The sequence below is a fragment of the Canis lupus genome, chromosome 14, assembly GCF_011100685.1.
Source record: "Canis lupus familiaris isolate Mischka breed German Shepherd chromosome 14, alternate assembly UU_Cfam_GSD_1.0, whole genome shotgun sequence".
NCBI classification, from domain to species: domain Eukaryota; kingdom Metazoa; phylum Chordata; class Mammalia; order Carnivora; family Canidae; genus Canis; species Canis lupus.
The window spans coordinates 25,925,409-25,942,656 of NC_049235.1; the positions used below are offsets into that span (position 1 = coordinate 25,925,409).

A 17,248-nucleotide genomic window follows, 5' to 3' on the forward strand; every position below is an offset into this window, starting at 1 on the left:
TTGTCAAGCATTTTTTTGCCTCTGTTTTATTTCTAGGAGTTTTATGGTTTCAGGCCTTATGTTCAAGTCTTTAATCCATTATATAAGATTTCAAGTTTCATTCCTTTGCATGTGGCTATCCAGTTTTCACATCATTTACTGAATAGACTATTCTTTCCCATTGTATATTTTTGGCCCCTTTGTTATATATTAATTGACCATATGTGCATGGATTTATTTCTGGGCTCTTTATTCTGTTCCATTGATCCATGTGTTTTATTATGTCAATATTATACTAGTTTTAATTATTGTAGCTTTGTAATACAGTTTGAAATTAAAGTACATGATGCTTCTAGCTTTGTGTTTGCTTATTAACTGGTTTGCTTTTTATCTTATTGATATAATTAATTATGTAACTGGTTGTATTAACTCTAATTTTCTGGAAATTTCAGAGCCACATTAGGAGTCTAGTATCAATATGCATGGGGCCTTCAAGATAGGTTTTGGCTGTTCATGTTCTAGATGTTGCATCTTACCTAGGCTTTCAGCAGGAAGTATTAGAAAATTTACCTGCAGTGGTCTAATAGTAATGTAGTAACTCTCTCATATGACAGGAAGTGTCATATTCGGGCTTTGCCTTTTTGTAGTATTACCCCCTCTTCTTCTAGATTCTCTCATTAGAGTGGGATTTGGCTTCTCAGTCATCCTTTCTTTCCTAGGCTTTATTCTCACAGACTTTTGACCCCATCATGGGGGTTGAGTTAATGTTGGCTCATTTACTTTGTGTTTTTTTAGGGAGTTAAATCAGAACATTGTTTAGTCAAGGTTATTAAGTTATTTTTGATTTAAGGTACATTTAATGTCAGAAGAATCACCTCTGAGCATTAAAGTCTGAACATTAGTATGGCTTTAGTATTTGTTATTCATGAAAAGGAAAAACAGTCTATATTGAAAAAAAAAATCCCATAGACTGAATGATATTGGCTTTATCTTTTATCATCACAGCTCCTAGATAGTTCTGTGATCTTTTACAGAATTTTAAGGAATAGTCTGTATGTCTTCCTTCACTTACTTTTCCTACCCATTTTACTTTTCCTATCTTTTTTCCTCATTGCACTTTTCACTCTCATCTCTTCCCCCACCATAGTCCTGACTTAATTTTTAAAATTAATAATTAAAACTTAATTAAAATTATCTTATACTCTGCATATTTTGATAACTACTCTAAATCCTGTTTTGAAGAATATAAGTGGTAACCTGTTAGATAAATATGCATCAATTCTGGTATTGATAAAGGGGTTATATCATTATTTTTTTAATTAATTTTGTGAGACCTAGTATTGGTACCTAAATTGGGATGCCTACCATGAGATTGTATTTGTATCTGTACTATAAACCACAGTTTAAGAAATAATTTGGAATGGTCCAACTAAGTTTAAGAAATATAAAATATAATAATAATTGAAGATAGATCATATGTACTGAATAGAATATTAGTACTTTCCTAAAACTGATATTGGATAAGATTAGCTTCAGTTGCAGAATAAATTAACACAATTTATATATATATTTTTTGGTTAAATGGATGCAGTTAAAAAATGAAAAATAGAATTGATACTTTTAAAGTCTTAATATGATCCTTTAATCATATCTATATTTTTGTGCCATAAAGAGCTTTATACCTAGTGCCTTTGTAAAATCTGATGCCAAAGGATAATTTTATTTTCTTGGAAAAAGCCTTATTTTCCCATTAGCTAGGTTGGTATTTTTTTTATATATAAAAGGCAAATATAAAGATAACGTTTCATGAGGAGTAAAAAGAAACTATATATTTTAAAATAAATTTTATAAGAAATACTAAAGACTATAAATTTAGATTTAGTTCATCTTGGTTTTAGACAGTCAGTCTACATGAAATGTATAGAAGTGGTTTTAAGAATTAAAAAAATACTTAAGTCATAAGAGGAGGAAAGAAACAAGTGATGCATGCCAAATGGGGGAAATTTACCTTCACAAAAGAGATCAAGTTGAAGTTCTTAGATAGAACCTGAGTGCAAAGATACCAACAAAGCTAAGTTGGTTACATTCAGGTGCATTCAAGAAATACTACACAGCTCCAGACATAGTTTTCTTTATGGTTCAGAAGTATGCAAAGGACAAAATATGTACATTATTAAATTTATTTTTCTCTTTTAGTATCTAGACACCAGGCATTTGGGTATTGAATTTGCATTTAAAGATTTCATCTTTATAAGATCTTAAGAAATTTCAAGTACTAGAATAAGAAAGAATTCTTGCTCAAATTTATTATTTTTCTTTTTTGGTCTTCATTTTCTGGGAGTTTCAGATTTGAGTACAACAGTCTTCAAGAAATAAACCACAATTGTATGATAAATAGGTTAATCTTAAAATGCCTGTAAGACAACAATTGGGGGCTGACAGAAATAAAACTCAGCAAGCAGTTGTGGAATATGAATATATAGTCCTTATTGAATTCGTGTTCTAAAACCCGTTTAGAAGTGGCCTGTACTTTGCTTGTCAGTGAAATTTATATTCAAAATAACTTCATAACACTCAGTAAAGTCAGTCATAATTGAGGGCCTATGCATATGTGCAAGGCACTAAGCTAGTTATTGGGGTGGAGAAATCTGTCAGGGAGCGTAAAAAAAAGCTTTAAGGCACAATATTCAGCTAGGTGGGGATAAACAGTAAGCACAGTGAAATATTAAACAACCATACAGGATGGTATTAAAAGATGTCACAAGTGTCTACTATGGATAAGAACTGATGTAAATAGAGGAAGAAATTTCCCTGGAAGAATTAGAAACTTCAGCAGGATTCACCTATTTCTTTTTACCTTATCTATCTTATCTTTAGCTATTTAAGGATTGTAAATTAATGTGTTCTGTTGTCATTTACTCAATATATTTATTCAACAGATATATTGACCTATTTGTATTAGGCATTGTTACAGACTGTATAGAGATGGCAGTGAACAAAACAGATAAACCATATGCTCTCTAAGGTGGCTTACATTTGAGTGGCACGTGGGAGAGTACAGAAAGTGGAGAAGTGAGCAAAAAGAAAAAAAAAAACGAAAGGATTGTAATAAAATACAAAGCAAGGCAAAGTATTTAGAGAGTAAGGGAGGTAGGGTAAGAAGAGCTCCATAATAGGTGACATTTTATGAAAATAAATAAGGAAGGTAGTAGGGAACATATATTTATTTGAGAGGAGAGCATTATAGGCAGAAAGAGCAGAATATGTAGAGACTGAGATAGGAACATGCTTGGTTTGAGGATTAAGAAGGAGACTGATATGGCTGGTACAGAGTTAGGGACTAGGATTGGTAAGAAGAGAGGAAGGGGACATAGAATATAATGTTGGACTTGGAAGAACACGGAAAGGACTTGGGAATTTTACTGTGAGATGGAAAGCCATAAGAGTTTTGCATAGAGTACATGTGAACCTACTGATGTCTAAAAGGACCACCAGTAATTGTATTGAGACCATAGGGAGGCAAGGGTGAAAGTGAAAGCAGGGAGACTAGTTAGGAATCTATTGTAACAGGTTTTAGGGTAGAGGTAGTGAGAAATGCAAGGTTTTGTACGTATTTGCTGATGTGTTGTTTGTAGAGTATTATAGAAAGTGAGAGATCACAGGTAGCTTTTCTTTGACCTGAGTTCCTAGTAGAATGGAGTTGCAGTGTAGTGAGATGGAGAAGACGTAGGAAGAGTGGATTTGTTGTAGGAGAAGGGGAAATTAAGGATAGTTTTGGACATGTTGAGTTCAAGATGCCTATTCGTCATCTTAGTGGAGACAGGAAGCAGGTAGTTGGCTAGGAGGCTGGCGTTTAGGGAAGCATTCAAGGCTAAAGATAGAAATTTGGGAGCTCTCAGAGTATAGATAGTATTTATGGAAAAATGGCTAGATGAAAATACCTAAGGTGTAAGAGTTGATGGAGGTGAGAAGAGGTCTGATGATAGCCATAGGGCTACTTTAGCATTCATGGTTGAGAACATAAAGTGGAATCTACCAGAGAGATCAAGGAGTAATAGTGAGGTGAAGGAGAATTAAGAATAGTATCCCAGCGATGTTTGAAAGAAGAAGTGAGCACTGAGCAAGATTAAGGTTGAGAAATGATCACTGGATTTTGCAAAATGAAGGTTTTATTCCCTGGATAGGAGCTATTGGAGTGGTTGGTAGTCATGAATACTTGGGAGTGGAATAGAATTAAAGATAGCTAATATAGACAAGTCTTTATTATTTTCCTTTAAAGAGGAGCTTAGAAGCTGACCAGCATATGGGAGCCCAAGAAAGATTTTTAAAGCTTTTTAAAGAAGATAATTATGGTGTGTTTTTTATGTTGCATGCTGAAATATCCTGAAGGGAATGAGTGATCAGTAGAGAGAAGAAATGTAGGAGAGAGGTGAATTGCTGGAGGAAAGAGGTTACCTTAAACAGGAACAATAGTCAATTTATCCTAAGTAATAGGAGATTCGGCAGAGGATATGGATATGGATGCAGACAGATTGATGTATGTATGTAGTGATGGGAGGAAATGGAAGTTGCCTTTTTTTTTTTTTTTTTTTTTTGCTTTTTTCCTCCCTTCCCAACCCCATCCAGTGAAAAAAGAAACAAATAAGGTCAGCATCTGCCAGGCAGGAATAGAGAGGAGCTATTGAAGATTTGAGGGAGAGATGAAGTTATTTAATAGTCATCTATGAAAATGGAGAATAAATTAATTTGAGAACGTGTTCAGCTGTTCAGGTACAACTACAAAATAGAGGGAGAGTTGGAGTTACCTGTGCATCAAGTTTTATCAGGTGAAACTAGATGAGGACAAGCAAGAAGGTTGTTACTCCATGCAAAAGAGTAATTAATGGAATAGTCAGGTAAAGAGGGCAGTCATTTGATGTGCATGGGCTGTAAGAAGTCAGGAGGTAGAAAGTCAGTACATTACAGATCCAAATGGTGTTAAAAACTTGAGTCTCAGATGGAATGACCAGGATAGATAAAAGATGATGCTCTGAGAATGATATGTTTTAGTCATTAAATTATGGGAAGAATGTAGAATCTAGGTATAGTCATGGCAACTAAGTAGTTGAGGTGTAGTAGACACGAACATTGGTGGTATTATAATTGATAAGACAAATAAGCTCCTAACTCATTGTAGTATTTACACTTTTCTAGTTTCAATACATATTTGAGGTTTATTTTTATTCTTTAAAGATTCTATTTATTTATCCATGAGACACACACACACACACACACACACACACACACACACACACAGGCAGAGACACAGGCAGAGGGAGAAGCAGGCTTCATGCAGGAAGCCCGAGGTGGGACTCAATCCCAGGACTCTGGGATCACGCCCTGAGCCAAAGGTAGATGCTCAACTGCTGAGCCATCCAGGAGTCCCCATATTTGAATGTTATTATGAAGACACCAATTAAGCATCTTTACTTTCTTAAAAGTATAGTGTCTTTACACTTAGGGAGCTTTGTTTAAAAAAGAAAAAAATGTTTTTAAGATTTTAGACTAAATTATGCAGTTTAGAGGCCCACAGACTAACTTTGACCTGTAGATAGATTTTGTTTGATAGGAGATTTGTTATAAAAATAAAACCTTGAATTTGGAATGCCTTTATAGGTGGGGCATTCCAATTTGCCACAGGCCCTACAGGTCTCATATCTTTATTACACACCCCCCCACCATCATTTACTTTTGTCTTAAATTTTTACAGAATCTTTCAAGCCTTTTTACTCATTTATGTTTGTTGGTACTGTTTCTCAAAGCATTCTCATTTATTTATTTTTTAAAGATATTATTTATTTATTCATGAGAGACACAGAGAGAGAGAGAGGCAGAGACACAGGCAGAAGGAGAAGCAGACTCCATGCCTGGAGCCCGACGTGGGACTCGATTCCGGGTCTCCAGGATCAGATTGAGTCTCCAGGATCAGGCCCTAGGCTGAAGGTGGCGCTAAACCGCTGAGCCACCAGGGCTGCCCCTCAAAGCATTCTCATTTAAAACCTTTGCCTTAGACTTCCTGAATCAGAATCTCTCAGAGTTGGGCTTTACTTATCTCTACTTAGAGACCTCCTTAAGTGAATCTCATTGGTCAGGTAGTGGTTAAAAAAGTGAGATCTTACTCATTAGCCACAGATATTGGGTCAGTAATGTATCTCTCTCATTTTCAGTTTTCTATCCATAAAATTGATATTAAAATGATAGAACTCATCTCAAGTGGTAGTGATATAGAATAAATGAGATAGAATGTAAATGCCTGGCACATAGTAGACTTTCAGATGAATGTTTTTACCTGTCCCTTTTCCATTGGGAATGGATCTTGAAAGCTCAGTTTCTCTAAGGAGTTTAAAAGGATATTCCAAGTTAACTAATATATTAATTAGGACACTATTTCAGCTGGTTTAAGGAAACCAAATAATTTAGTGGTTTAAACAAGGAAGAAGTTGAATCAGCTCTAACATAAGATTCTAGACTGATTTGATATTCAGAGGAGTTTTGGTTCTAAGGATTTTACTTGTTATCTCAGCTTCCCTTAGTCTTTTGCACTTTCTTACATGTCAGAGATAGTTTATTTTGACTGAATTCCATCCATTGGAAGGAGGAGAGAGAAGATATGCAGCTTCCTTTCAAGGGCATAGTCTGGAATTTTTATCCATTTCATTGTCCAGAATTTACCACATGGCCATATCTAAGTTCAAGGAAGCTGGAGCAGAGATATCTAGGAAGGTGTTGCTATTACCCAGTAAAAACTCAGAGGGTTCTTCTAAGGGGAGGATGGGGAGAATAGATACTGGAAGACAGTGTTTTCTGTCATAGTTAAGATTTGCTCAGTATATCTGTTCATTACTGAGCAATATTAATCCCTTGGTCATTCTAGCTTTATAATTAGGCTTATTGTCCTCTAATCCCAAATTAATTTAAAAAATTACCTAGGTTACTTGTTCCTTTTCAGATATCTTTCAGACCTGAGATGACTGGTCTTTTTCCTAATTCAGAATCTTGTTCCTAATGCCTAACTCACCTATGCAAGCATGAATCCTATATCTGATAATTCAGTTTCAACCTTACCTAGTAAAACAATAAAACATTTCTCTAGATTTGGGCATTTTGTCTAAGTTTCAATATAATATTGATTTTCTTTTTTTTAAAAAATTTTTTATTTATTTTTTCATGAGAGACACAGAGAGAGGCAGAGACATAGGCAGAGGGAGAAGCAGGCTCCATGCAAGGATCCTAATGTGGGACTTGATCCCGGAAGCCCAGGATCACGCCCTGAGCTGAAGGCAGACACTCAACTGCTGAGCTACCAGGCGTCCCTAATCTTTATTTTTGTTTATCATCTTCTGTCACCAAGATTTAGAACATGTCATGAGAAAGTGACTGTGTGTATGTATATGTGTGTTAATACAATCTCCTACCTACATTTTTGTTACTTTACTTTTAAAATTATATGAAGTAATTAAAAGAAAAAAAAAGAAAAAAAAGTAAAATTATATGAAGTAATTATTATTAAATCCATTTTACAAATGAGTTAAGAGACTCAGAGATGCGTAGCAACTTGTTCAAAGCTGCAAAACCAGTAAATTTTGGAGCTGGCCCAAGATCTATGTTTAGGCTTTTGTATTTCCAAATTCTATAATGTTATTCACAGTACTGTATTGTGACATCTGTGGATATCACACTACAGAATTGAATAATGTATTTTTTTATGTTACGGATACCTTACATTTATATTGTTGCTGTTGCTGTTATTGTTATTATTTCCCTTTCTTTTCTTTCTAATTTGCTTCTTTTTTAGGGTCATCATCTCTCTTTGGGTTGTAAGACCCCACCTTAACATAACTTATATAAAAACTGTACAGAGAGCTTATCTTTATTTCTCTTCCTTAGGACAGATTTTTTTTTAATTTTTATTTTTTAAAATTTTTTAATTTTTTAATTTTTTAAAGATTTTATTTGTTTATTAATGAGAAACACACAGAGAAAGGCAGAGACAGAGGCAGAAGGAGAAGCAGTTTCCTTGCAGGGAGCACGATGTGGAACTTGATCCCAGAATTTCGGGATCACAACCCGAGCCAAAGACAGATACTCAACCACTGGGCCACCCACGCCACCCCACCTTAGAGCAGATCTAAAGAATGAATGTAGATTACATGTTTTGGTTAAATATTTATTTACAAATTATTTTTGGTTTTGATAGAGTAAATTTTCTCTTTTTTTCTTTCTTTCTCTTTTCTCTTTTTCATTTCTCTTTCTTTTCTTTTTCTCTTCTTTTCTTTCTCCCTACTTTTTATGAATAAAAAATGTACCCATTAGGTTAGTATTTTGAGAGATGGCTGTGAGAGAGCTGTGTTTTCCATTTGAAGTGTATTAAAGGTGATACCTAATGTGTTCAATTGACAGGTCTGGCTTTCTTAATCCATTTTTATCTTGGGTTGAATATGTCCCTGCATTGCTAACCAGTTAACAATGTTCCACTTATCTGTGGTTGCTAGTCCTGTGTTTTCTGGGTATATTGTCTTATATTATTAATCTGTGTATGCATAATATTTAATGATGGCTTCAATCCAAGAGTATTAAAATCTTTTTGTTTTAAATGGTGATTACTATTTTTTTTTAGGTGCACAAGTTACCTAATACAATATGTAGGATTTGATTTCAGTATTTTTAAATCTATAAGGCCCTTTAAATTTAAGGAAAAAAGTGTTAATTTGAAGTTGATATACAAGATAAGTTTCAAAGCAGCAAATTTTATCATTATGGGTAAAAATTACTTTTGTAATTTATTTTAGAAATAATCCACACTGTAGGAGATTCTTCAAAAAGGAAATATTTTCTCTTAGGTTGTTTATTACTTGTTGGAGTAAAAATGTTCACTCCCCTCCTTCTGTTTTTTGGTATAGGATATAGCAGATCCATTTTTTGCTTATTGTAAGCAGCATGCAGATAGGTTAGACAGAAAGTGGAAGAGAAAAAACTACTTGGCTCTACAGTCCTATTGTAAAATGTCTTTGCAAGAGAGGGAGAAGCAACTGTCACCAGAAGCACAGGTATGGAATTTATGCCCAAATTTGTGTTTTTTCTTTCAAGGTTATGGATTTCAGATTTCATGTGTGCATGCCAATGATATGTGAAGTATAATTATGAAATTTGCTTAGTTACCTAGGAAGTAGATTGTCATTACGGTAAATGGTGAATGTATTTTGTAGCTGATGAGTACTCCTCATCTAGTAAACATAGCAGCCTTTTATGAAGCATATTTCCAAATACATTGAAAAATGTGGCTTAGAGGAAATTATTCTATCAGTGCAGTGGGTTGACCATATTTTTTCAGTCTGTTTCAATATTTATGTAAAGGATCTGATCAGTTTGTCCATCTTTTAGAATGTATTTCTATGTAAATTAAGTGAATTCATAGAGACTTAACAGTTACTGAGAAGAGAAACTTCAGTTTAATCAAATTAGTTTCTGACAACTCTGATCATAGATTAGGACATAGAAGAGTTAGTAGGGGTAGACCTACTTTATTGTAACCCAAGAATAATACAGTATATCTTAATTACTGTGGATAGATATAATTTGCCTTGATATAGGAAATTCTGGTTATCTTTTCTTTCTCTAAGCGTGCAAGTAGAAATCATAAGGAATATGTTAGATTTTAATATTTTAAAAATTTGTATGCATTTCTTTTATAGGCAAGGATCAATGCCCGGCTTCAGCAGTATCGTGCCAAAGCAGAACTAGCTCGATCTACCAGACCCCAGGCCTGGGTTCCAAGGGAAAAATTGCCCAGACCACTCACTAGCAGTGCTTCAGCCATTCGTAAACTGATGCGGAAAGCAGAGCTAATGGGGATCAGTACAGATATCTTTCCAGTGGACAATTCAGATACTAGTTCTAGTGTGGATGGAAGGAGAAAGCATAAGCAACCTGCTCTCACTGCTGATTTTGTGAATTATTACTTTGGTCAGTATAGACACTAATGTATGCACATTGTCAATGAGCAAAGTGGTATTGAAAATGTTTGATAGTCTGTCAGTTTTTGAAATTTATTTATTATTACATATGTTAAGTAAAATTAGCATGTTTATTTTCCTAGTAAGTTGTGTGTTGTTATAAAATGCTGATTTTATGTATTTGTGAATAGGGTTAAAAGTACTGTAAACAATGTAAGATTATCCATGTCATCATCTTTATGGCTAGCTTCTTTTGTGTGTTTTGTATATCAGCTTTTATTTTCTACTAAAGTAAAATTGGATATTTAATTTAAATAGAGAGAAATATGCGCATGATTCAAATTCAGGAAAATATGGCCGAACAAAAGAATATAAAGGATAAATTAGAGAATGAACAGGAAAAACTCCATGTGGAATATAATAAGGTAAGTTGGGTAATCAAAATAATGCTCTATTGATGATGTCATTTGTGATTTTAGAGAATTTCTATTTCTGTCTCATTTTGAAATTCTTAAGGAGTTTTTAGACTCTTCTCTACAATTCCTGCTCTTGTCTTCAATATCAGCAGTACACTAAGTGTTTCTTATATGCCAGATAGTTTTGAATATGTTACATATATTAACTCATAGTTTTCACTTCAGTTTTATTTAAAATTTTTTAAAAAAAAATATTTAATTTATTTATTTGAGAGGTAAGAGCATAAGCAGGGTGAGGCACAGAGGGAGAAGCAGACTCCCTGTTGAGCAGAGAGCCTAATGTGGGACTTGATCCCAGGACTCCAGGATTATGACCTGAGCTAAAGGCAATGCTTAACTGACTGAACCCACCAGGCGCCTCTCACTTCGTTTTTATGATATGAGCTATAATTATTGCTCCCATTTTTAGAGGAGAAAACTAATATAATCCAAAAGGTGTGAAGTTGTTTGCCCAGACTCAAGTCATCGAATTGGGGTTTGAGGCCAACCGTTCCTTGTTCCTAACTAGTGTATCATAGAACTTCTCTTTCTAAATTTATACAAAACTTAGAAACTTCCTTTAAATGACTGTTTTTATCTTGAATTGTTTTGTAATGTAACTTTTGATTTAAGAAAAATACCTCCCTATTTATTTATTTATTTTAAATTTCTTTTTATTGGAGTTTAATTTGCCAACATATAGCATAACACCCGGTGCTCATCCCATCAAGTGCTCCCCTCAGTGCCCGTCACCCAGTCACCTCAACCCCCCAACCACCTCCCTTTCCACCACCCCTTGTTCGTTTCCCAGAGTTAGAAGTCTCTCATCTTCTGTCTCCCTCTCTGATATTTCCCACTCATTTTCTCTCCTTTCCCCTTTATTCCCTTTCACTATTTTTTATATTCCCCAAATGAATGAGACCATATAATGTTTGTCCTTCTCTGATTGACTTACTTCACTCAGCATAATATCCTCCAGTTCCACCCACATCGAAGCAAATGGTGGGTATTTGTCGTTTCTGATGGCTGAGTAATATTCCATTGTATACATAGACCACATCTTCTTTATCCATTCATCTTTCGTTGGACACCGAGGCTCTTCCACAATTTGGCTATTGTGGACATTGCTGCTAGAAACATCGGGGTGCAGGTGTCCTGGCGTTTCACTGCATCTGTATCTTTGTGGTAAATCCCCAGCAGTGCAATTGCTGGGTCATAGGGCAGCTCTATTTTTAATTCTTTGAGGAACCTCCACACTGTTTTCCAGAGTGGCTGTGCCAGTTCCCATTCCCACCAACAGTGCAAGAGGGTTCCCTTTCTCCACATCCTCTCCAACATTTGTTGTTTCCTGTCTTGTTAATTTTCCCCATTCTCACTGGTGTGAGGTGGTATCGCACTGTAGTTTTGATTTGTATTTCCCTGATGGCAAGTGATGCGGAGCATTTTCTCATATGCTTGTTGGCCATGTGTAGGTCTTCCTCTGAGAGATTTCTGTTCATGTCTTTTGCCCATTTCATGATTGGATTGTTTGTTTCTTTGCTGTTGAGTTTAATCAGTTCTTTATAGATCTTGGATACTAGCCCTTTACTGATAGGTCATTTGCAAATATCTTCTCCCATTCTGTAGGTTGTCTTTTAGTTTTGTTGACTGTTTCTTTTGCTGTGCAGAAGCTTCTTATCTTGATGAAGTCCCAATTTAAATTTCCATTCTATCTCTTCATTTGTAATGATGAGGGAGATCAAAAGAAATACCCTATAAAAGCAAAGGTGGCTAAAATTCTGGGCAATAAGTAGCACAAGCATATAAAACTGACATTGACTTATTATTAGAGAATGTTTTAAATGATAAAAAATTAATAAGAGATATATTTCCAATATCAGCCACACTGTAGTGAAAGAAAAACAGTACTGGGATTATATTTCAGAAGACCTGGGGATTCTTCTTGCTCATTGTATGATCTTTGCTAAGTTCACAGACCATCTATGATCCTTAATTTTCTCATTGGTAAAATAGTGGAAATGCATCTTGATAGACTCAAGGATTAATTAGCAGAATGTGTATGAAATTATGTAGAAAACTTATAATGGAATGATAAATATAGATATTATCAGGAAAAATGCTAACATAAAACAAAATGCTTAAATCTTATTGAAGCCACTTATTAAAAATTGGATAGCCTTATCTCAGGTATTGTGACTTAAATATATTAAAAATATGGACTATCAATACAAATACTCTTGGATACTTATTGATAAATTATTTAAATTTTCCCATGTTTTACTTTATATTTTAATGGTTTACTAATTTGGATTATTTACATTGTAGCTATGTGAATCTTTAGAAGAACTACAAAACCTGAATGGAAAACTTCGAAGTGAAGGGCAAGGAATATGGGCCTTACTAGGCAGAATCACAGGGCAGGTTAGTTTCTTTCCAATTGCTATTTCCTATGCTTATTTTCTTTATTATTTTCAAAGACCAGATTTCTGATACAACTTTTCTAACTAAAAAATTTTGTCTGATTAATCAGAGCCAACTAATCCTCTGGGGTAATGATAAATGCCTGAAATACATCTAGAGCATTGGAAGTGCCTGCTGAGAACCTGTAGCTTAATTTGGTTGTGTCAACAGCTTATTTGCAAAATTTTTTCATTGGCTCTAACTGATTGACCTGTCATTTGTGGTGAACTTAAGATTTGAAGCATGAGTTAATCCTACCAAATTTTTCTTATCTCTAATTTAGCAGTTAGATTTTTTTTTTCCTATCCTGTTCTTGCATTACATTTCGTTCTTTTTTTCCAGATGTAAAATTTAAAAGGCAAACTAGAGAGATTCGTTTTTGTGTTGATTTGGTTTTGAGCTATGTAAGAGATAATGGGTTTTGAAACTTTAATGTTAAAGTGTAGTTTCTCACCTTCAGTAGATGTCATTGTAGTAATGAAGAAATTACTACTTGAACATTTTTAGCCTGTTAATGTTCTTGGTATTGAAAAGAAGAATCATTTGCCAAGTAGATTTCTTTGAATAGAATACTGTGTATATAATTCATAAATTAAAAATTTATTCAAATAATAGTTTCGTTTTAAAAGGATGATGGAGACTCACTGTAGTCCTTTCGCAATGAAAATAGTCTTATTGTGAAGGAGGGTTATCAAAGGAGATATTTTTTCATTGTACTTGTTTCAGAAGTTTATAAAAGGTCAAGTTTATCATACAATTTGTGTAGAGTTAATATTTTAGAAAGTAATAACATACTGATAAGTATTGTGGTATGCCAGCTTTGAAGGTGCTTACTTTTGTGGAGAGGAAGTATGTGGCTTGTGTTATAATGAGTAACAATTTAAGAGGTGACAATGAGGAGTCACCTATGGTGAATTGACCTTTCTTCCTATTGATAGATTGTTGATGGATTTTTGGAAGATTATGGCATTTTATATTTAGAGAACTTAATTTAACATTGAGTATAAGACTGTGATTAGTTTATTTGCCAAGCCAGCATTATCTTTTGGCTTGCTTTGCAAGATAGTCTCATAAGAATCTCCTACTTAGTGTAAAACATTATCTACCATAAAAGGGCATTTTTATTTATTAAATGATTTTTAACAGAAGTTCACAAATTTCCTTGTGCAAATGCAAAATAACACAGAAATAGAATTCATTTGTACCACTTGCATGACACTTATTTCTAGTTGGTTGAACAGATGCCGGCCCACCGGGCCACTGAGAAATGAGTTTGATAGATGGTTGCTGTCTCAGAAGCCAGCATACTACAGATTAGTAGAAAACCAAAAAGAATCTCATTCACTTTGTGGAGAGTTTGGTCCAATAAGATAATTTTTCTAATTAACCTATGGAGCACCAATGTAGCTGGGATGTTAAGGAAAATAAACGGCTTCAATATTCTTTTTGTCAATTGTATTGTGTGTGTGTGTTTTTTTAAGCTCTTAAATGCTTGTCCTTGTCTTTCACTTTTAAAAGCTAAAGTAGAAGTTTAATTTTCATGATGTTTTAGTATTTCACTGAAAATTGATGGAAGTATGTAATTATGGGTTTCTAATGGAAATAACTGCAAGACAGAAACTCATTTTAATTCTTTTTGCTGGTGTAATAGCTGGTAAAACATTTCTCCCTCACAATTCTAGCATACTTAGTTAACTTGAGTGGCAAATAGAGGAGAATGTTGCTTTATATTTTTTCTTTAAAACAAAATAAACTGCATTTGTTCAAATCAATAGAAGTTGAACATACCGGCAATTTTGCGAGCACCCAAGGAAAGAAAACCAAGTAAAAAAGAAGGAGGCACACAAAAGACATCTATTCTTCCTGCAGTACTTTATAGGCAAGTAATAAAATGATAACAGATTGATATTGTATATTTTTAAACTCATACCTTTAATAACAAGATGCTTCAAATAGTTGTGAATGAATTAGTCCATGCCAGAACTTACGTTAAATGCATTTGAAATTCATTTTATGAATATCTTCATTAAAGATGCTTTTTAGGTTGAATGACAGAAGAGATTTTGCTCCTCTTTTAATAATAAGATAAATTACTTATATCCTTTAAATAGGTGGAAATATATATCCAGAAGTTCTGTGGAAAGTGAACAGTCAGTCTTCTTTGGGAAATTGAAAACTGACTTTAAATAATGTAGATGATCATGTTCTTAAATAATTAATATATCATATTAATGTGCACTGATATTTTATTTTACTTTAATGAATTTTGAGCTTTGCATGTGTTTTTAGGTAGTGATAGGTATCATATACAGTCTCAATTACTGCTTTTTTGTACAGTGGTGGATAATAAAGATAATTTCTTGATTTGAATCTGTCCATTTTTTTTTCTGTGCTTAGTTATAATAATTTATTTCCAGAAGTATTTTTGTTTTTTACTTTCTGTCTCAAGAGTTTATAGTGTCACCATTATATAATAATTTTACATAGCCAAGACTTCTTTCCATACATGAATAGGGTAGGATCTTTTTTAATGTAATTGATCATGTTAAGTGGAGAAAATTAGAAGATGCTAGTGTATATATATATATATATATATATATGTACATGTATGTATATACACACACACAAGTGTGTATATTCACATGCATACCTATATATTGCTATGTAAATACACAAGTATTCTTCCCACAACTTCTTCCTTTCTCAGAAGTAGCAACAGTATCAATCTCTAATTACTTTCCATTCTTAGTTGGAAGCTCCCTCCAATATGTAATACTAAATGACTTCCTTGAATAGTTGGAAAAGCCTGCTAGTATTTTAGCGTACAGCATGAAGACTAGTACATTCTCAGTCCAGTTTTTCCAAACAAAATTGGTTCATTTGGGACCATCACTTATATCACAGTGCTTATGACTTATCAATACAGTTCATTTTTGTTTCAAAAGTATTTAAGTGATTTTTCCTTTTTTACTCTGAGCAGTGAGACCAAGTACTAGTTGTTGTTGTTGAATTTATGTGATTTTTTTTCTAGGATAATTTAAAAACTCAAATATCATTGTTTTTGTACATGGATGGATGGCTCTTAAAGATTCTCGACAACTTTTCCTTCACTCTTTATGTTCCCAATATAAAACTCCTAGATTTTTAGGTCATGGTCCTTGTGCCCTCAGGGGTAGTTAAGTTGCCTTTTGCACAAGAAAAATTGGATTCCTTGAAAACAAACAAAAATCAAGTAACAATAACAATAATAGTAAAATGCCCCATTCTTTGTAATAAATATCAGTTGGTATATTTTTAAGACTTAAAGTCAGATTTTGAAAAGATACTTATTTATAAATGTAGCTTGTTTACATGTTCAAGATTCTTTGGAAGGTTTATAATTAATGGTAGAAAATAAACTGAATTTTTTTTTTGTAATTTTAAAGAAGTACAATTTGGAAAAGTTTTTTGCTTAATAATTTAGAGAAAAATTAAGTTAATATTAAATGAGTTTTAATTGATAATTGAAATTAAGATAGTGATGATGTTGAGAATACTATCTTAGATATGCCTTTCTCTGAAAGGTTTGACTCCAGAGCAATATTTATACTAGATCTGGCTATTTTTGTAGCCTCAAAAATATTTAGAACTAATAATATTTAGAACTAGTATTGATGTTATAAAAGGGCGTGTTATGAAAAAACGTTTAACAGAAGAAATTTTAAGTTAAGGTGATATTTTGAAATTTTAAAAATATATTATGAATAACTGTCTCACTAAGATAATTAATATTCTAATGCTTTATTTGCTGCCTTTATTCAAAGTTGTGGAATTTGTAAGAAGAACCATGATCAACATCTTCTTTTATTATGTGATACCTGTAAACTCCATTATCACCTGGGATGTCTAGACCCTCCTCTTACGAGAATGCCAAGAAAGACCAAGAACAGTTATTGGTAAGTAAAATGAAAGATATTTTAATGTTAGAACTAGTTTGCTCTCTGTTTCAACAGTGTAAGATGAAGTGTTACATTGTATTGCTTCACAGTAAAGTTCTTAGGACATTTTTAATTGATATTTTTATAAATATTTTTCTAATTTTGTTGAAGTATAATTGACAATTAAAAATCATATATACTTACGGTATACAACTTAATGATTTGAGATATATGTATATATATATATATACACACATTGTGAAGTAATCACAGTAATCAAGCTAATTAACATATCCATGACTTCACATAGTTTTCATTTTCTTTATTTGTGATGAGAGCACTTTAGTCATAAATATTTACTATAATATATGAATAAACCTGTAATAGCTTTTTTTGAGATAGGAATTTTTACTTTATCAGGAATTTGCCTCCATATTCATACTTT

General features: G+C 33.3%; 1 protein-coding gene across 7 annotated transcripts in view; it reads left to right on the forward strand.

Moving 5' to 3' along the window:
- PHF14 (PHD finger protein 14) overlaps positions 1-17,248 on the forward strand; it is a 216,754-nt gene that overhangs the window by 56,277 nt on the left and 143,229 nt on the right. For all 7 annotated transcript variants that reach the window (XR_005369464.1, XR_005369467.1, XR_005369465.1 and 4 more), the window contains exons 8-13: positions 8,919-9,065; positions 9,711-9,981; positions 10,290-10,396; positions 12,752-12,847; positions 14,662-14,765; positions 16,690-16,821. Coding sequence is in view for 3 of the 7 variants with exons in the window: in XM_038556947.1 (XP_038412875.1) it covers positions 8,919-9,065; positions 9,711-9,981; positions 10,290-10,396; positions 12,752-12,847; positions 14,662-14,765; positions 16,690-16,821 (857 nt within the window). In the remaining 4 variants the exon portion in view is untranslated. The remainder of the gene's footprint in view (positions 1-8,918; positions 9,066-9,710; positions 9,982-10,289; positions 10,397-12,751; positions 12,848-14,661; positions 14,766-16,689; positions 16,822-17,248) is intronic.